The following is a 21,852-nucleotide window of genomic DNA, read 5'->3' as shown; positions in this document are numbered from 1 at the left end:
GCCCCCCTCTTTACATCCTTAAACGTCTGTAATTTCTTACCATTCAAAGCTCATAATGCTTCAAATAAAGTGTAGAGTGCAAATAACTAATTAGGAAGCACATACAAAATATGTCATATGCGTGAAAAATAATAGGCGTAGAAAGTCCATATTTCACCTACCATAGTAAAGGTATACGGAAGGAATGTAAGGAAATGATGGGTGTGTAGCTTGACCGCTATTTTTCACGTCGACCCGATAGATTCTTTGACGTGAAGCCAGGAATACTGGTGATAGACAGTATGCGGGCTCATATCATCGACATCGTAAAAAAAAATCAGTTCGAAGCATTGTGTGCCTGTAATCATTCGCGGCGGCATGACCAAGTTACTTCAGCCGCTCGACATATCTGTCAACCACAGCTTCAAAGTCGTTCTGCAACGTTTGCGGGAATCATGGATGCCAGAGGGTGAGCATAACTTCACTAAAACGGGTCGCATGAGATGCACTGAGTTTGGCGAAGTGGCGAAATGGGCGAGTGAAACCTTTTCTGAAAACCATGGGCGAGTGGTTTTCACTCGCCCATGGAAATGGGCGAGTGAAAACCATTTCTGACAAGATAATTGTGGCAGGCTTTCGTAAGATCGGGTTGATCCCCTGCATTGCCGATGTTGAGTCCGATTCGAGCGAGTCAGAAGACGACAGTGACGGGCCAGCATTGCTACAACCCGAAATAGCTGAACTGTTTGTGAGCAACTCGGAGAAAGACGACTTCGATGGTTTTGGTTTATCGGAATAATAAAACACTTCTGACTAGAAATATTATTTTTATGTTTGTTGGGAGGCGCTCGCACGCGTCTCACAACAGCTGGAAACTTGCAAAACCAGTTGCCACCTCAAGCATGCATTTTCGCAATGCTTTCTCATGACGCGACACTCATTGGCCGGATAAGGAGGTGCGACTTGTACACTGGTGCGGCTTATATACATTTTTTTTTTTTTTCCGGAAAAACTTCCATTTTGAGGGGGGTGCAACTTGTACAAGGGTGCGACTCATAGACCGGAAAATACAGTATTTTTTTTTTATTTTCATCGTTCTTGTTTCTGGTGTCACGCACAAGATGATTTTTCGCTCACAACCAACAACGCCGCCGGCGAAATTTCCGTAAACCGAGCTCCCTAGCGCTATTGGGTTAAAAGCATGTTGTAAGAAATAGTACAGCTGCATCCATGTCTTTGTAGAGCATGCATACCTGCCAAGTTCAAGTATTCTGAATCCGGGAAATTTCCGCAATGGAGGAGAGGGGGGAGCATTAAAAAAAACAAGAATAAACAAACAAACAAAAAACATTGCGAAAAACAAAAGGGGGTGGGAGGGGGGGTCTCAATCGCAAGCATCAACATCAGCGTTGCAGTCTTATAGTGGCTAGGAGTGGCAGAACACATGTGGGTAGAGTTTTTCCCTAAGGTGAGAGTCTCGAAGGATCAACACAACTAGCAGAATCTATTTCAGTCAAAACAACTCACATGTGTCTTCCTGGGACACACGTGAACGAACAGGACGGCGCAGCTGGCTGCCGCAAAAGCGCGGGTCAAAGCTTTGCTCACTGCAAGATTCTTTTGGCAAAAACGCCAAAACGCGCCTGGCCCCTTTTTATTGTGATAGCAATTATATGTACAGTCCAGTCTGTTTTTTCCTTTTTTTTGCCATCGCCACCACCACCGTATTTCACCGTATACATATACGTATCTATATATATGAACACTCAAAGAAAAAAAGCCGCCCGCACTCGGTGCCGAGCTCGTTGCGATGCGCGGATGTGAGCTTATCTCTCATGTACTTTGCCCCATGAATGGATGCCTGTGCGTGCGTGCTTATCCTTTGGTGGAGGAATCGTGTGCCTTCGGCTTTCACTGAAACGAAAGCGTTAGTTGCCTGGCCCACAAAGGTCACTTCGGTCTCTGCAAAGGCCCTCTTTGCGAAAACAGCGCGCTTTTCATACACAGCAAGGTATAACAACTAGCACACTTGTCAGTTTGTACTCATCTATACCTGTGATTACGTATCATGCATCGTTTTTGTTTAAACACTGCGTTACGTGTCGAGCAGTAAATGCTGTTAGTTTGCTCTCGTCCTGCGAATCGTTTTCGTGCGTCATTTGTGTGTCAGCAGTGCGCCGCACGTTTATATCTGCTTGCCGTTCTCAGCGTTACATTCCAAGTTGTTGCTGTCACATTTATTGCTTCGCCCTTGCGGCGAAACTGTAACTTTTTTTATTTTTTATGTATGTACTGCGTTTAACCTACCACTGCATGCCCTCGGAGCTCGTAGATTGCTATCGTGTCGCCGCGACCGCGGTTCTGTGCGTGGTGGCTGTGGCGAACGGTAGATCATTTTACAATCCCCGTGCGCTTGGCTGCGCACGCGCCTTGAAGCTAAGTCGTTTTATGCCATCAACAATAGCATCTGCCGCAGGTTTTTCCCGCAGAGTTTGTGGAAAGCAGCGTTGCTTTGACTGATTGAGCGCATACTTTCGGGGTTCTCTCAGTTACATCGTCGCCATACATGATCGTGTCATGATCGACCGCGGTTTTGTCCTCAGCGGTTGTGGCAACGACAATCACACGCACTGTAGTGCGCCGGTCGCATGCGTACTTCCGAAGCTTCCAGTACGCTGCTCTCGGCCTTCGTTCAATGGTTTCCGTACTAAAGTTTGTATCATCCGCCGCAATTAGAAAATGTGTTTGGAACATTCAAATGGAGGCCCAATGAAGATAGTAAAATTTGGCAGGTGAATTTAAGAATCCGTATCTGCCGCGGTTTCGCATCACTGAGATTATGCTGCACGTTTACATGAACGCCTCTTAAACTCATTTATAATAAAATGGGGTAGGTTCGAAAAGCCTGGACCGGGTTTAGCTGCTTTTTTCTCAATGTGGCCAGGTCAAGCACAGAAATTTCGATTTCTGGGAGATTTCATGACAACCGTACAACCGCAAAAAACGGTCGAAATCCGGGAGTCTCCCGGCCAATCTGGGAGTGGCAGGTATCGAGCATGCGAGCAGTCAGTTTTTGCTTCGCGAAGCAACACTTTGAGGCAGTTTTGGGCTCTGACGTGGTCAGCCTGACTACTAGGCCGCACATGCTCCTGACACACTTCGTCAGAGCCCGAAACTGCCTGCTCTACGCTTTACACAGATAAGGCCGTGGCTGTACATAGAAGTAGCACAGGAGATTGTTTTACAAAAAAAAAAGCATGTTGTAAGGAGTAGTACCTAGACGTAGCACAGTGTTCATGTCACGTGCAACTGCAGAGGCCTGAGAACCTAAACTGAAAATGAGGCGTGTGGATTTCAATGCTTGATACAAATAAATCAGTGAGTAATTTTCAAGCAAGAGATAAAGGTCTACAATTGCGCAAAAATACCCATGTTCAGGCTTGAAAGCTTAGAGGTGCATACCACGTAAAAATACATTCTTAACTTGGGATATAATCATCATCATCAGCCTGACTATGCCCACTGCAGGGCAAAGGCCTTTTTCATAATTAGGATTACTTATTTCTACAACTTTTGTACTCAGCGAGCAAGTATTTTTACATTAAGCAGTTTCAGGTAAAGGGCCATAAGTCAAATTCACAGCATCGCACACTGCTCTGGAGCAACGAAATGATGCCGTGTGTAAAGTCATGTTGGTAGCAGTTGTACAGAAGTTTGGCTGGTTGAGAGCAGCATGCGATCCAGCCTTCTACATCAAAACGACAGTGATAGCTTTCCCACCTAATAATAAATTGAATCTTTGTGAGGGGGCCGGCTACCGGTCAGGAGAATAAAAAGTCCGCATGACATTGACTTACACACTTCCAAAGCATGATGTGACAGGGACTACCTACACACTTATCCTAGCAATATTTGATTGAGTACTGCGATGTCTTCCCTTCATGCCAATCAATACAAGTGATGGCGTGACAACTCTTACCTCATCCATGGTGAACATGTAGCGCGAATAATCGAGAGATGCACCGAGCCTCTTGAGCTGCCTGAGAATGTTGGCTTCTTTCCTGCATATCATCAAAACCAGATCTTCAGCAGAAAAAGAAGAAAAACAAACAGAAGCAGGTACTAGGGAAAATCCTGCTAGGAACTAAGTGAGAAAATACAATTGTAGTATGCGATGACAGAATCCTAGGTTGCATGCATCAAGACTTCTACACCTTGCACATAACTTGGACCAATGTGATAAAAAAAGAGCAGAACAAAATATCAACAAGGTTTCTTCTTGTGTCTTTGTGCTGCTTCAAGTTACAACTACAATGAACTGCCGCACTCAGATAAAGTTCTTCCTCTTTCAAGTTTCCCAGTGTTGAGCTTTTTCTTTCTACTGTGCCTTTGTATTTATAACTACCACGAATTCTCGATAGCTCAATGTATATGAACACGAATTTATGGATAACTGAAACTGCACGAATGATATTGCAGGTGAAAAATTTGCCCTCCGAACTTCGTTTGCACATGCAAACAGAGTTGAGCAGCCGCTGCCTCAAGTGGCTGCCTCCACTCGTAAAGTTTGCCTAGACGAAGCTTGCTGCGCCATGCTTATGTATTTGTTGTTGTGAAACAGGCGCTTTGAAATTATGTCAATGACTATGAAAAACTTGTACAAAAGGTCGCAGGTTAGATCCCTGCCAGCAGCAACTCACCTTTTCATCCACTTTACTTGCTTCACATTTACCTCGTTATTACACGTAATGCTTTCCTTGGCTTTAAGGGAAAACGCGCCCTCTAAAACTGAAAAATCGCGAAAAAGTCAATTTTTTGATAACTACATATTCAGGTAATATGTCTTATAATAAACTATCTGTTCTGTAAATATTAATGTCTAATTCATCGCGAAAGTAGGTCAAATAAATTATATAACATGCCACGGCAGCCGGCAAGTGGCCAGCGAGCGCTGAAAATGCCCGATTTTCGCGTGTTTGATATTTCCTAACCACGCAGCTCAATGCCGCCATCTTCATCTTGTTTTTCTCGTGAATTCTTACTGTTTTTTTTTTTTCGCCACTCGAGGCAGCAGCAGAGGCCGAGGTAGAAATCACTCATGATTAGGGGGGGGGGGGGGAAGGAGGGCTCTCGAAATTTTGAAGTTCCCGCGGCTCAAATGCGAAGCTGCGATTGGAGGAAGCGCGCGCATCTCGAGGAAGTGGGCTATCACGCGGCTCCTATTGACTGCTGGGTGCGATGACGCATCTGTTCCCCCAGCTTGTCGTCTGCTCCGGCGCCTTCAAGGCAAGTGTTCTTTGTGTGTCCCGTTTGCCATCATCCCACTCGGCTTTCACACGTGCTCTTCAATCTTTCACCGTCTTTACGAGACGATATTCTACTGTTTTTACGAGACAACTGTTCGCCATGTTCACGGTAGACTGATTGTAGCGCTGTCGGTCACGATGGGCAAAACAAAGTTCGGAACTCTGCATGCAATCAGTTCAAGAAAGCGTCAAATGAAGCTCATACGCAGGGCGCGGCTCGTTCATCAGGCAACGCACGGCGACCGTCGCATCGATGCTTCCGGTGGAGCAGCTCCTGCTTCGTCTCTACAAGACAGCGACTGCATTGACGCTTATCATGACGTCGGGATGGCTTCGCCATCAGCGCAAGACCCTGTCGTCACAACTGAGAATGGTGTTGGTGTTTCATGCTCAAGTGCCCCTGATGCGTCGCACTCGCTAACCGCAGTGATTACAGCCTCGAACAGTGCGACCACATCGACTGTTCATTTGCAGACACGTTTTCAGACGTGCGAGGAGTTAGCCGCGGAGGATAACAAAGTGCTGCTGTGCAACAAAAACTCAGCACTACGCCGGCGACCGAGAGGAAGTTGCAGATGATGCCTGAACCTGAGAGAGACACTCTCCGTCTGAAAAAAGCTCAAAAAAGGATGCAACACAAGCAGAAAAAGCAGCAAAGGAATAGCGCCCCAAGGGCTCGTCTAGCTACTGTGCAGGGTCATTTTAGACCAAAATATGTGTTCACAACTTTCGAAGTCCGTTTTCTCAGAATGACTTCTTGGGCCAGTGAGGCTGTTTAGTCTGGTGATATCTCTGCAACCGTTCATCTGATTTCTATCACATTTGTTTTACTATGTACCTTGAGAAATCACCCACCCGCTATCAGAGCCACTTTTTGAATTTATTGTGCCTGTAATTTCTGACAATTGAAATATCATTGATAACAGCTCAACCATAAACACTAAATCCAGTGCTCTGCTAAAAACTTTCAGTGAGGAAATTAAAAAAGAGCTTTGTCCTAGTGTAAAGCACCCACCCAGGAATCATTAAAGTGAATTTCATGGTGCTAGCACACTTACTAAATTCACTAGAGCCTGACAAAGCAACATATGTGGACAACCTAGATAAATGGCTGTAACTTGGGAATCAGTGAACCTAAATGCATGAAATGTGGTTATTCAAATGGCTCTATTATTAGCTCAACCTGAAAATAAGATATCTCAACAAACAAAAACCTTTTAAAGTCAGTTCTAATTAACATTGTGTGCACAATTTGCAGCACATAATTAATGGCACCACCGCTGAGCCAAAGAGACCACATCTGACTTGCTTGTTATAAACTCGAATAATGCAACTGTTTCTTCACACATAACAGCAGACACCGTTCTTGACTTCAGTCAGAGAGATTTTTTTATATTGAAATGGCTTTTTTGAAAAAAGTATTTTCAGAAAAAACTTTGATTTTTCGGTAAAGCACACATGCCTCAGCACAATTCTGAAGTATAACAACAAGTGCGAAAACCACAATAATTATTTTAGAAGCAAGTCAAATGTTAAAGTCAATATGCACTGAGTATTATAATCCTCAGTTATGCCTATCTGCAGCAATACATTTCTGAAATACAAGTAATTTATGCTGTTTGCCATGTTTACAATTTCATTTCCTCAAAAATACTTTGGCAGCGAAAAAAAAAATAAAACTCACAAAACTCCACATCCAGTTCTTTGATGGGAGTTAGCTTCATGATTAAAAAAGTGCACAGTGCTTTGACCAAGTGCACTCAAAGTTCAGAAACTTCAAAAATGATGAAAGAGTGCTTTCTCATGCCCAAATTTTCATTTCTTTTGAGCAAATGTTTTTTTTTTCTTTTTTTGCAAAAGTACCTTCACAGTAATAATGCAAAGTCTAAAATCTATGTGATCAAAAGTTGGAATGGTGAGCAGGACCTTGTCTGTCAAATCTGCTGCGACTTTCTTATTGCGTGCTTTTATAGCAAAACATTGACCCAGTGGGTGCAGTGTTCGGAGCCTCATGAAATTCACTTGTCCGGCCCATGTATCGTGCTTCGCGTGATTTTGCCAAGAGTGAATAATTTGGCACTGCAAGAGAATACTCACTCATGCTCACTAACCTTTATTCTTTTTTCCAGGCTTCAAACTCACGTTAATACTCACGTGCACTCACATTATTACGTACTGACTCAAGTTCACACTCATATACATTCACCCTCCAAGCTACTTACAGATGTTCATACTCCTACACCCTTACTTACTATCATACTCAGGTGTATCCACATTCCAAGCTACTCACTCACTTTCAAATTCATGAGTGCTCACACCTTTATGTACACATGTTCATATATGCAAAAACTTTCTCCAGTACTTGCCAGCATCTGGCAACATTATGCATTCACCAGAAACACACCTAAAAAATTTCCTGTTTAGCTTGTCAAAGCGTGGTTTTAACCTTCATTTCTGGCTGCTGCTTCTTGTGCTTCAATGCTTTCCGCAGATAAAATTATTCCTATGAAGCGCTCGGGACCCGAGCATTCCCGTGTGGTGCCATGATGCAGACTGCGAGCTGGAACTAATTTGTTATTGCGTTTTATAAATGAAAACATTCTGTCTCGCGACATATAAAGGCAGAAAGAGTGGCAGCATAGAAGGGATCAGGGGAGAAAAATAAATTCCAACAAAAAGCACTTAGACTTAAGCTTCCCACTTCATCAAAAAGCAAGTAGAGCTCGATGCATACTCTAATGGTACAGAGGCGATGCTCAGACCTTAGGCATGTAAAACTCCCTCTGCTGATTTCTTTAGCTTCGACTTGATTCACTGTACTGTACGTTCTGTAGCCCCGTTTGAAAATGAATGGTATGCAAGTGTAAGTACTTGTTTGATGCCGTTTCGATGCAGGAAGTTTTTGAACTCTTCGCTCACGCACGCTGGTCCGCTGCCGGACACCATTACATCTGGTGATCCGTGAGCAAACATGACCCTCAGGCATGGGATAGTTGCCTCTGCCGATGATGTTGATATAGGCACCGCCTTTATCCACCTTCAAAATGCATCGATGACGATCGGCAAGTAGCAGTTCTTCAAAGGTCCAGCAAAGTCGATATGAAGGTGAGGTGTGTCCAAAAACGACCATGACGTCATCGCTACCTACCGGCCATGCAGCCCTCAGGTGTTTTCGGCAGACCCGAGACTGGCGAAATGCCACTGTAATGTCCTCATCGAACGAAGACCACCAGATGTGACTCCTAGCAACAGCTTTCATTTTGGTCATTCCAGGGTGCCCCTCATGAAGGAGTCGCAACACTTCTTGCTGTAATGCCCTTGGGATTACCTCTCACGATCCGAGAAGTATACAGTCTTCTTGCACGCTCATCTAAAGTTTTCGGTCTGTGTAGAATCTGAACTCGGGGTCACATAGCTCAGCTCCAGACCATAAGGCACCTCGTAGCTTCACTAATGTTGGGTCTTTGCAAGTAGCTTCCACAACTACAGTCAACTGCAACACCCGAGGATAAGCAGCCCCCAGCATGAAAACTTCTGCTGACCTTTCCACAGGTTGAGCATACACTAGTAGTGGTAGGCGACTTGAACCATCTGCGTTGGCAATGCTTGCTCCCAGCCGGTACATGAGCTTGCAGTTATATGCTCTAAGCATCGGCGCCCAACGAATGATACGCGGTGAACATACCTCAGTCACCAGCTTGTCTGGAGAAAGCAAGCCCAGTAATGGTTTATGGTTCGTAATAGCCTCGAACTCGCGTCCCCAGAGGTATTGTCAGAACTTGGTAACGCCAAACATGAGTGCAAGAGCTTCCTTGTCAAGATGACGAATTCCACTCAGCTGGCACGAGACTTTGTGATGCAAATGCAATTTATCGTTCAGCCCCCCCCCCCCAACCCCCGAGTCGTTCCTATAGGCGAGAACGGCACCAACGCTGTACGGTGACACATTGCATACAGGAACCATAGATTTCTTGAGGTCATAATGCACCAGTACTGCTGCTGAAGCAAGTAGCTCCATTGGAACGCACATTCATAATCCTACGCCACTCCCGAGACACCTTGGCCACAAGCAGCTCATTCAAGGGGTGCAACACAAACACACTAGACAGCCCCGGCCGAAACCTGCAGTAGATGTTCACTAGGCATAGGTAACTTTGTACTGACTTGACATCTTCAGGTTTAGGCGCCTTCAGCACAGCCTCTAAGTTTTCAGAGTTGGGCTCAAACCCCGCAGCCCGTGACAACGTTACCCAGGTATTCAACTTGCCGTTCCAGGAAGGTACACTTATCCAGCTTCAATTTTAGCCCAGCTTGTTTCAGTCAACTCAGGACTAGGCCCAGGTTTGTTAGATGGTCCTGGTCATCACGTCCAGTCACAAGAACGTCATCGAAGTACACTACGTGTCTAAGTCCTTGTAACAGATTTTTAACTGGATGCAGCACTCCAGCTCGTTCCATGCACATCAGTTCCTTGTTGACGCAGTCGATCATTGCGAATGGAACCGGACAAGCCTTGAAAAGCCTCGGCTTCGCGTTGTCTTCAATTGTTATCTTCGTGGACACTCCCTTGAATGTTCCCAAGGCATCGTCGATAACACTCGCATTCTCAGCGACGAGTCCCTCAACTGAAGTGAAAGCCTTAATGTCCATCACATTGCACAGCTCGATTCTGAGGCCTTTCTTCCAGCCATGCCCCTTCAGGGATGGGCAGTGTCCTGGAACGATGTACAACACGTCCCAGCACTCACGGTTTCCCAGTCGTACAGTCGCAGACAGGCTGCCTTGCACTGGAGACAGCTCACTAGTGTAACCTTTCAGCGTGACGCTTGACAGTTTCAGACGACATGACGAAAATGTGTGGCGAAAGGTTTCTTCCGACAAGACAGACAGTCGAGTTTCATAATGAGTGAAGTTCCATTTACGGACACCTCCACCTGGTATGTGCTGTCGTAGTGACCCGGTGCGTGCACTTGCCACATTTCATAGACTTGCGGTGCCGGTATAGTGCCTAAAATATACTTCCTAATGTGCCAACCGCGGCCTTCGCAGTGGCACAGAGAATGATGCCTTTCACCGGCGGCCACCAGATGGCTATAGTCGCAGGGATCGTGCTATGCCAAGCCAATAGCCGAGCGGCCCGAGCCGGAGCCCGAGCGAAGTGGTGTCTGTGACGTCTCTACCAACCCTCCAGCCAACGGGCGCGTGCAAGAGGCGCCGATGGGCTCTCCCCGCCCACTTAGAACTGTAAAACGCTGCTTGAGAGGCGATGCCTAATCAAAGCAATATTATTTCATTGCACTTACAAACGAACGTATGCCCCATTATCAATAATACGGTACACGATATCAAGTGTTTGATTAAAAAATTATGAATAAATAAATAAATACGCAAGGTTTCAGAGGAAAAATGAAAACTCTAATGAAGTTCAATAAAATGCAACAGTGAAACTCGTGGCATTTGGTTGATTTAATTATGCCACAACATTTACTATAAGCCAATTTTTCTATTGCTGAAAGGTAGGATGAGTTTTTCGCATGAGCTTCATTACTCTAATGATGTTGATGCTAGCTTAGCTCATTAAATGCAAATAGTTTATTTTCATAACTAATATACTCCGAGTGTTACAGCACATGTAGAATTTTTTTCATTTTTAAGGATTTTGTACAGATTCATAGAAACACCTGGTACAGATGCGGAAATTGTCGACCGGTGCAAGAAAAAAATGAATAATAACGGAACAGCATTAAGGAGCTCATTTCATAGATATGCCGGTGTCGGCGACGCCGTTTTAAACGAGAAATCATCTTGGCCGTGAAAAGAAATCGAGAGAGTTGCAAATAAATTGAAGGATAAAAATTTTTGGTTTGACTTTTTCACCAGGAATCTCACTGATGACACCATCGGCTGTAATTTTGAAGGAACGCAAGGAGCGCTAAACGTAGCATTCACTAAAATGTTTCTCACTATAACGACAGCCACTGCAGTTAGTCCTCGATTCTTTTGCTTTTTGTTTTTCTCCCACTCGGGTCAGCGTTCTGGGCCTGCAGGGGCGCTGAATAATAAGATCCGCTCGTTGTTAGAACAGTATCCACTCACACAAAATGAAAAAAAAAAAAAAAAAAATCAGGCGCTCTCCTTACGCCTCCTTTTCTGCGACGACATCCCGGTTTCATGAAGAGAAAAGTGTGAACAACGCGCACAGAAAAGAAACACAGTAAAAAAGGTAGAAGCATGCATATGTGCGCAACAGCAGAAATTCCCCACAACTACACCCCAACTGACTGGGTTTACGAATGCACATCCGAAGTGAATCCAAAGCACAAGCGACGCGCATGCAACATGCGTGCGATGCGCGCTCTAGCAAGGTGCGCCCCGCCACTCGGATAGCACGGTCCCTAAGGGTGTCACCGTCTGGTGGCCTCCAGGGGAAGGCATCATCGGGAGTGCCAGCGTCTTCTTTGTAAACGCTCGGCACAATAGTAAGTATATTCTAAGCACTGTAGTGCCGGTGTCTCGAAGCTGCTTCCTTCATCGTCTATGGTATGAATTGCCTGGTGCTTCTGTGATAAAAACACTGAATTACTAGCGCTCATAACTGTAACTCCCTTGCCCTTGCATACTCATGCCAGGTGCCCCTTGCTTCGACACTTGTGACAGATGCTACTTGCATGTCGACACTGCATCGCCAAACGCCCACCTCCGCAGCGGCAACATGAAAGTGGTTTTTGCTTCTGCTTTCTTGTATCACAGGACACGGCATTCGTCAGCGCAACAGTCATTGGCATGGCTATTGACAGCGCACGAGAATTTCTGTTGACCGCTTTCATCATGATAACTGTCTTCTTTGTCATATCAAGGGTCAAATCTGGTGACTCCAGCAGTCGTTGCTGCATTGCCTCATCGGTGATGCCTACCACAATGTGGTCACGAGGCAATCTGTCTTGAAAGGAGCCGAAAGCACAATCGTCAGCAAGTTTGTTCAGGCTAGCGAAGAAATCCCCAGCCATTTCACCGGAGTGACGCATTCTAGAATTAAACTTGAATGTTGCAACCACTTCCGATGGTCTCGGCGAAAAATGCTTCTTCAATACGTCAAGGATCGTTGACAGGCTTGTTTCTGATGGCTTTGACGGTGCCAGCAGGTTCCACAGTAATGAATACCCGGTGGGTCCCAAACAGGTACGAAGTACTGCTTGCTTTTTTTCATCTTCGATGTTGTTGGCTATGAAAAACTGTTCTACCCGCTCTTGATACTCATCCCAGCTGATTGTTCCCATGTTGAACGGCTCAAGCTTGCTTTCTCCAGGCAATCACACTGATACACGGTAGAGAACACAGCGTCGCAGGGGAAGTTTCAGGCCGCACCAGCAGATCACACTTTCATCTTCATCGCCACTGTCATAGCCAACTCGTGGAGAGCGGCTGAAGCGAAACAGTATACTTGATACTGTGGAAAACCATTTCCCTTTATTTTCTATGCACTCATCTTTTATAGCAACCTGGTTATGATGTGGCACGATGCATATCACATATCACACACCACATAGCGTGTGTTGAGGTGGCTATTATGTGTCACTGCGTAATGAACACAGCAAAGTGAAAACTGAAAACAAAGTGTTCTTGCATAACGTGCAATGTGCACTTGTGTTTCATTACTACTCAGAACTCTCTTTCAACGGCATGAGAGCCAGCGGCTGTGATAGGCTGATGCTACCGACGCTAACGAACACTGATGCTACCAAACACTCAAAAAAAAGAGTGATTAATATCCTGGCCAAATTTTAGGGGCGAAGCTTTTTAGGGTGTGGGTCTGTCCATCCTCCTATGGTGTATGTAGCCACCCGTGGCACATACCCGACATGGTGGTCCTTAGAATGTCCGCTGAATGACGGCACTTGTATATGATGAATACATGATGAAAGGATGTGAGATGGCTGTACTGGGAGTGTTCACTAGATAGACGGATGGCCAGATGGGCAAACAGATAGATGGACAGCCTGAACGGGCACACAGACAGACAGACAGACAGACAGAAGACAGAGGGGCAGACGCATGGACGGATGGACAGACAGACAGAGAGACGGCCGCACGAACAGATGCACACACAGATGGAAGAACCGACGTGCGCACGGACGCATGGAGGGACGCACGAAAGGACGGATGCACCGACGGTCACACAGATGGACGGACAGAAGGACGGGCGGATGCATAGATGGACGGAAGCAAAAACGAATTGGCGGACAAAAGCATGAATGGAGTGACGAACGCTTCGCACCACCAATCATCATTCACTTCGTGGATATACTGTGACTTTTTACACTTAAGAAAGACATTTGCCACAGTTTGTACATTTTGGATCTTATTACTGAACATTTTAACATGGATATGCATGCCTTCTAGAGCTTTTTTTTTTTTGTTCAGATGAAATTTTCACTTCGAGATTTTTTTCTTGATACTGTTAGAAATATTTATGTATAACATTTATATTGAATGTGAAAGTGCATTCAATTAGCTACATTTTCATATATAACACAAAAATATTCTGTTTATTTCCTTCATTAAAAATGGTTTTGCCAAAACCCTTTGAGACAGCCTGTTTTTCCTTGGTCCCAAAAATGTTAGGAATGTTGCTTGTCAGGCACGTTGGTACATACTTAAACTGAAAGAAAGCCACTAAAACAAGAAAAAAAGGAAAAGTTGAGAGGCAAAAGCAGAGGGAGTTAACACAGAGATGACTACCAAGAACAATTTAGAGGTTACCTTCGGGAGTTAGGTGTAGTAGAGCTAGGCAGCCGAGCTGCTGTACTCAAGGTAATAACAGCGTCAGTTGCAGAACAAGGAAAGATCAGTGTTTATTCTTGGGCCATGCTTTTAGAGGCATGCGGTTGCTTATCCGCTGCCATGCCAGTGCAGATGACACAGTAGAACGTCACGCAGTAGACGTTATGAGATTCCTTCCCCCAAGATAGTTTTTGTTAATGATCTTAAGTGACGGGAATCGTGAGGCACGTATCGGTCTGGCTCTTTCAGTGCATGCTGCTTTTTGCACAGGGCTTGTGGAGAATTAGAAGGCTCTCCCACTAGCGTCTGGGGACGTTCGTCGTGAGCCACTGGCAGGGGCCATTCCTGCCTACCTGTTGGTGGCGGGACCACCATAGTTATGTCATTGGGAAGATGTTCTGCCATGTCTGCCTCCAGATGTGCCTGCTGGGGCGTGGTGGGAGCCACCCGATGAGCTGCCAGGTCCTCGTTGGAGGGTCGTCTCTGGGGCTCTGTAGCGATGTTTGATTCTGCAAACTGGGAAGAACTGCGCGAGCGCAAATGGTCAACATGAACGTGCAAGACTGTGTTCTGAGCTAACTGTCCGCACCACTCGCCCTTTTATTCATGATACCTTCTGTTGCCGGACAGTTTTCACGTACACCTAGTCTCCTTCTCTAAACCAACGGAAAGTCGGTCTCCAATCGTCACACTGCGTTTCACCGTTTCCTGCTTTCTCTGCACGTCGTCTCAACACGATGACCTCCGTAAGGACAACTTCGTGCGCAGCGTTCGCTTCAGAAACAATTTGGCGGGACACTTGCCTGTTGCCGTATTAGGCGTGGTCCGATATGCCAGCAAAATGTTGTCCAGTCTATCCCTCAGGAGCATGATGTTACTCCCCTTGTCATGCTGGTTGTGAAGACAAGCACGATTTGCACCACCCTTTCAGCAGCCCCATTGGATTCTGGGTGGTACGGCGGGCTGTAGGTGCAACGGACACCCTAGGTATCGAGGAAGTTTTGGTACTGCTAAGAAAACTGAAGACCATTTTCGGAAAATATTTGCCTAGTAAATCCTTAAGAAGCAAACAAGCTCCGCAAGCGCTCAATAGACTTCGCCGCTGTAGTTGAGTACATAGAAAACACTTCAATCCACTTTAAAAATGAGTCAATCCATAACAGAAATGTCCTTCTTTCGAAGTCGAAAAAATCACATGCACCCTCTGCCAGCATTGAGCAGGAAAAGGCCACGACTCCAGTGGGGGATGAGAAGCTCTGTTTTGCATCCCTTGACAAATGCTGCATCTCTTTAATGCTCTTTTTATGTCTGCGCCGAGCTCTGGCCACCATAGCAGACTACGTGCTAGCATCTTCATGCGGGATGCTTCGGGGTGTTCTGCGTGCAGCAGTCCAAAAACCGCGTCTTGCAACTTTGTCGCCACAATAACCCGACTTCCCCCACTTGACACAACCTGCTTCCAACGATAACCAAGCGCCTATTATAGTACAGTACATGCTCCGCCTCTTCGACTTGCGCTGACCATCCTTCCAAAGTATATTAGTAAGCCTTGCTAAGCATGCAGTCATACTTTCTTGCTTTAGCGACGTCCTTAGCAGACGGTGCTGTGGTTTAAAAAACAGAGAGATTATCTGTCTCCTCCGTCTCGGTTCCACTTGAAATAGGCAGCCTCAACAGTGCTCTCTGCAACTTCTATTTCAGATCCCTTTCTATATCTCAAGTCGTAACGATAAGAAGCCAAGATTAAAGCCCATCATTGCATGCGAGCAGCCCCTAAAGATGGGACTTGCTTTCTTGGCCCCAAGATGCCTATCAGCAATTGGTGATCCGTAAACAGTGTAAATGTCTGCCCATATAGATAACGATGAAATATTTTTGAGGCCTAAAATTATCGCCAAAGCTTCTTGTTCAATTTCGTTCAGCTTGCGATAGTGTTCTGGATGCAAAAGTAACGGGTTTTCCTATGCCATTTGGAAGTCTGTGGAAGAGAACTGCGCCAAGCCCATATTGCGATGCATTGCAGCTAACAGCCAAGGGCTTTTTTGGATCGTAAAAACAGAGTACTGGGTTTATTGTGAGCAAGTTCTTCGTCTCTCGAAACGCCAGCACACATTGTCCGTCCAATTCCAACGGTTTCGTTTCTCAGAAGTTCATACAGCAGCGCAGCTCTGGTTGCCAAGTTGGGCAGGAACTTTGAGTAGAATATTACCATTCCAAGGAAAGACTTCAACTCTGTTGCATACGTGGGCTGTGCTGCATCTTTTATCACTCTTACTTTTTATCCCAGTGGCCTGATTTCCTCCGCTAAAATTCCGTGGCCAAGGTAGCGAACTTCTCTGCTAAAGAGCTTTCATTTTTCCATGCGCAGCGTAACATTGTGATTGTGTAACCGGGTCAACACTTCTTCCAGCTTCAGCAGACAGTCATCAACACTTCACTTTCCTATGATGACATCATCAATGTAACACCCAACTTGAGTGATGTCCTTGAGAATCCTGTCCATGAGCGACTGGAATATGGCAGGAGCACTTTCTATGTTATACGGGAGCCGCTGGTATTGATAAAGGTCTTGGTGTGTGTTTACCGTTAAAATACCTTTGGCATCTTCAAGTACCACTTGCTGAGAAGTGGAAGCAAGGTCAAGAACGTAAAATACCTTTGTGCCTGCTAAAGTTGCTAATAAGTCCTTTGGCAGAGGTAGAGGGTAGTGCTCATTCAGTAGCCCAGGGTTCACCGTGACCTTGTAGTCGCCACACAGCCGTACTTTTGCTCCCCCATATTTTGGTACCACCAGCAAAGTAGTTGCCCAATCGCTCCTGATGACCTTTTTCAATATCCCAGTTCGTTCTAAGGTGCCAAGTTCCTCAGACACAGCTTGCTTCAGCGCAAATGGCACTGGTCGAGCCTTCCAAAATACTGGCTTGCTGTTTGGTTTCAAGAGAACTTGCGCTTTATAGCCAGTTATGAACCCGATCTGCGGCGAAAACACTGCCTCGAAATTCTTTATTATTCGTCAACAGTCTGACCTTGCTCAATGGCTTGAACTTCTAGCCAGTTCAATTTAAGCTTCCTCAACCAGTTGCGACCAAGCAGACATGGCAAATCTCATCCACCGTTTACTATCACCACAGGTAGAATATCAGTTTGATCACCGTACTCAACTCCCACGTTCACTGATCCTATAACTGGCACTAGTTCACCTGTGTAGGTCCTTAGAGAAACAGTCGCTTTCTTGATTGTCCGTTAAGGAAACTCGCACTGAAAAACGAATTTCGGCATGACGGTGACAGGAGCCCCTGTATCTACTTGCATTTTAAAGGCTCGTCCTTCAATCTTGACAGTGAAATAGTAGACAGACCTATTAAATTTTAAAATGTATACTTTGTGGGGGTGCTGACACCCCCTGTAAAGTTTTTTGCGCTGTGTGGTTCATGTGTCTCACCCAAAAGCCGCATTTTGGGCTACAACCACCGGGCGATAGGTGGCATTGTGTTCACATTGAGCACCACTATCATCATCATGGTTGTTACAGTGGTAGCGCCAGCAGTGACCCCTGGCAGAAGACAAGCCTTGGTGGCTGGCGAGAGTTGAGCGAGTCTCTCTTCGGCACGTGGCAGTTGCCGTGAACAGTTGTCTCTAGCGTGGGTCCTCGGCACGTGGTACCGCGGCCAGCGCGTCGGGGGCCCTCGTGATAGGTCAAGCGTTGGCGACGGCGCCTTGGGTGTGTTACTGTGTTTGTCCTATTATTGAGTGTTTGTCGTGTTATTGTGTTTGTCATGTTATTGTGTGATTGTCGTGTTATGGTGTTTGTCATGGAGTGTATGGTCATATTGTGTACGGATGTCCTAGGTTTTTGATAACGATTTATGTATCGACTCGGCGGACAATATCGTCGTCTCTAAATTAGTTAAATAAATGTGTGTTGCTCTTTGGTTTGTTCCGACCGTGTCTACTGTGTTCGTTCACTCCAAGAGCATGGCGTGAAGTGGCGCTCACCAAATCGAGACCCCACAATTTCTTGCTCTTCGTCTGAGTCCTCTGACGGTGCACTGCCTGTACATTGTCTGCAGGTGGCATAGCTCCCCACAATTATGGCATTTATATTTGCGATACCATCAACTTTCCGAAGTGTGGCATTTACAGCAACGGAAACACTCTGGGCACTCAGTTCTGCTCCAACAGCTCTCTCTGCTACGTCTCTTTTGCCTGAGAACATCAACTTGTAGTCTGGAACGCTTTTGTGAACTGCCTTGGTGCTCTTCTAACAACATTTGCCGGGTCTGTGTGGTCGCTCGCTCATAGTTTAAAGCGATCTTACACGCCTCTTCGACTGTAAGTTTTTCAGCTGCGAACTGCTCGTGTTGTGTATCGGTGCAGTGTAACCTGGCAACAAGTCTGTCTCTAAGTGCTTCGTCGAGAAACTTTCCAAACTCACAACTTCTGACCAACAACCTTAGCTGAACCACCAAGTCGGCCACTGTCTCTTGTTCCAACTGCAGCCTTCGGTTAAATCGGCACCTTTCGGCTATCACAGCCTTTCGGGGACTGTAGTGACATTCTAACAGAGTCGTTACCTTGTCATACGTTTTGCTGGCTGGCGAGTGTGGTATTAACAGGTTCTTCAGTACCTCATACACTCGAGGGCCAACAACTGTCAAGAACACTGCTAGCTTCTTGCCTTCAATCACATCACTTGTAAAGACGTAAAGCTCAAATCTTTCCAGGTAGGACTTGAAGCTATCACTCCTTTCATCAAAAATGTCAATTTTCCCCACCATCGCCATTGTAGCGACGCCTAGGCGGCCGTCATTTTCACTTCAGCAGTAACGGAAAGAGCATGTGGAAAGCCGCCGGGATTTTATGCTCGTCGCCAGTGTAGTAGAGTTAGGCAGCTGAGCTGCCGTACTCAAGAAAGCAACAGCGTCAGTTGCAGAACAAGGAAAGGTCAGTGTTTATTCTTGGGCCTCGCTTTTATAGGCATGCGGTTGCTTATCCGCTGCCATGTCAATGCAGCTGATGACGAAGTAAGCATTATCACATTAAGACCATGTGTACCAAGCAAATGCTCAGTGCTTCTTATTCATGCTAGCATGCCTATCTTTCTCGTCATTTTCCCTTTCGCACCATTCCAATAGTTTTATTGCCATCATCCTAAAGACAGAGTTGGGATAATGGTGTCCTCAGTTCATTCATTATTCTTTTGTGCTCATGAGTGCACGCTGTCTCAAGATGAAGGTTTACTAACTCACCCAAATAGACAGCTTACTCATCAGTACTCATGTTCATATTCATGGCTACTCACATTCATGAGCACTCACCCATGTTCATACCGACACTTTCTCAAAAGTGAGTATGCCAAGCTATGCGAGAGTGGTGTTCAGCTCGTGCAGCCAGGTTTGAAACACCACTAATTTCTAGAACAATGTTTTCTGTAGTAACGTGCGAAACTCCATTTTTTGAATATTTTTCAGATAGTGGTTGCTACTCAATTTGATTCGCACTCGAATTTTACTATTCGTATGGCTTAGGGGCAGCAAAACCATCGAAAAAATGAGGAAGTCCAAAAAAAATGCATTCATGCATTTCTATTCTACTCAAGCAATTAAATCCCCAGAGCTATGTCTGAAATAGCTTTAATGCCTCCAAGAACACTTATCCGGCTTTGTGGTGCACCCTGAAGCTGTTGTAAATATATTCGGTACCCACCACGAACCCTGTTCAACTGCTCTTTGAGTCTCGTGATGAGCACCTGCTGATACCAGCAAAATGTGGAATAGATTACAGCTCTCTCACGTGGAGGGTATCAAACAATCACCACGGCAGAAAAACAGACGACTCATCTGGCTTTCACGGATGCATGTGCGCACATAAATAATCACCAAATTTCCCCCAATATGCAGCATTTACTGCCCCGTAAAGCTGATCATTACTAGTTGTGTGAAGCCCATTCCAACTAAGCTGACCCCGTCACTGCATGCCTGGGTGCGCGCACCCAGTGTCTACGTGAGGGACACATACAAGGGAAAGAGCACTGCACAAGGGCTTCTGATGCACTCTCCCAGGTAGTCTTGCTCAGAGTACAGCCAGTAGGAGCCTTTCAGTCAATGTGTCGAAGCACATCCATAACAGCTCCTCCGCCGGGGTAACATCCCAATGGAGAAGAGCCTGTAGCCCCTGACTAGAGGGCCACTTTGCCAGAATGTGGTGTGTCTGTTCTCAGAAATGCTTGGAATAGCTGATGGCCCTGTAGTGTCGACTCCAGCTCACTTGATTGATTGATATGTGGGGTTTAACGTCCCAAAACCACCATATGATTATGAGAGACGCCGTAGTGGAGGGCTCCGGAGATTTTGACCACCTGGTGTTCTTTAACGTGCACCCAAATCTGAGCACACGGGCCTACAACATTTCCGCCTCCATCGGAAATGCAGCCGCCGCAGCCGGGATTTGATCCCGCGACCTCCGGCTCACTTGTCATCCTGGACTTGGCACCATGATAAAGCTGTAGTGTACAAGTATCCCGAAGGAGTATAGCCACTTGCGTGAGTTCGGTCTTAGTGAGCTTCAAGGCACGCTTTAATCACCGTCGGGATGAGAACAGGGTACTGCTGAAGGTCGCAACACCAAAAGCGCAATACAGAGCCCGTTGCAAAAGGGGCGACAGGAAAGCAAATGGGCGTATCCATGCCACGAGCGAGAAGTACTACACAGGGTGCCGCGATCACGTCTTCGCGGGCAAAAGTGATTCACGATGACATCGGAACAGGGCCCAGTCACTCGAGCAAGGGCAAAACTCCGCTCGCGTTGGCTTCGAGAAATGCGTGTCGGCGTAATACGACCACAAGCAAAGACACCCCACCGCTCTTCAACCTGGCGTTCGAAAGGGGCAACAAAAAATTACTGTTCGCCGCGGGCACAAGGCGCCGTTGGCGAAGTTTGACGAGCCTGAAACAATAGAAGCTGACGAACGGAAAAGAAATGCGTGCTCACCCAAAGCTGTCCCAGAGAAAACTGACTCACTCCCGACGTGCGCGCGATACATCCCGAGAGACTCCACGTGCGGTGTCACAGTCGACATTTGCAACCGGGTGAGAGGGATTAATCGTCACTCCCCACTCCCCCAGCGCGACAGACCCCGGAGGAGGAGAGAGTGATTTCAGGACATGAGAACGACAGAAATAGACGGCGAAACCCGCTCAATGGCAGCGGGCTAGCCTCGGTTCCCACAAGGCAACACAAGACCCATCAAAATGCACTGCTGCATGGGAATTGTGACGGTTGTGAGAACTTGGAATGGTTGTGGCTTCCATACTTGCTTTTAGCAGAAGCGCCACCTTGAAGGTAGCTTCGCTGGAGATACCTCAGTGAAAGCCATCCACAAGCGCCAAACAATTCTCCCAAAGACCTGCCAGACTCATATCAAAACTACCAATAAAGTTGGCAGAAAACAGTAACAAATATTCACTGCCCATTGCATCAGTCAGAACCTCAATACTCAAAGTTAAATTTCTCAAGATACGTTTTCTTCAAACTAATTACATTTTTGAAAACTTTGTATGCTGAGTTTGCAATACATCAGGCACACTTTTTTTCCCGACACAGCAACTTAAGGCGACCTTGCGACACTTTTGTGACAGCCTTTTTTAGTACAGGAACGCATGTCGTAATGATTACTGAGACGAATGCAACAAGAATGATGCAAATTGGTGCACGAAAAGTGACGTTATGAGTTCTCAGAGTTCAAAACTTCAGCAGACGACAACAAGAAATGTTCCGTTTTGCATTT

General features: G+C 46.0%; 1 protein-coding gene across 12 annotated transcripts in view; it reads right to left on the bottom strand.

Annotated features, from left to right (window-relative positions):
- Positions 1 to 21,852, bottom strand: part of LOC119160723 (valine--tRNA ligase, mitochondrial) — a 622,168-nt gene that overhangs the window by 481,597 nt on the left and 118,719 nt on the right. For all 12 annotated transcript variants that reach the window (XM_075881124.1, XM_075881123.1, XM_075881132.1 and 9 more), the window contains one exon: positions 3,959 to 4,040. In XM_075881124.1, coding sequence (XP_075737239.1) covers positions 3,959 to 4,040 — 82 coding nt within the window. The remainder of the gene's footprint in view (positions 1 to 3,958; positions 4,041 to 21,852) is intronic.

Source organism: Rhipicephalus microplus, chromosome X, assembly GCF_043290135.1.
Source record: "Rhipicephalus microplus isolate Deutch F79 chromosome X, USDA_Rmic, whole genome shotgun sequence".
NCBI lineage: Eukaryota > Metazoa > Arthropoda > Arachnida > Ixodida > Ixodidae > Rhipicephalus > Rhipicephalus microplus.
This window is presented reverse-complemented; position numbering and strand designations above follow the sequence as displayed.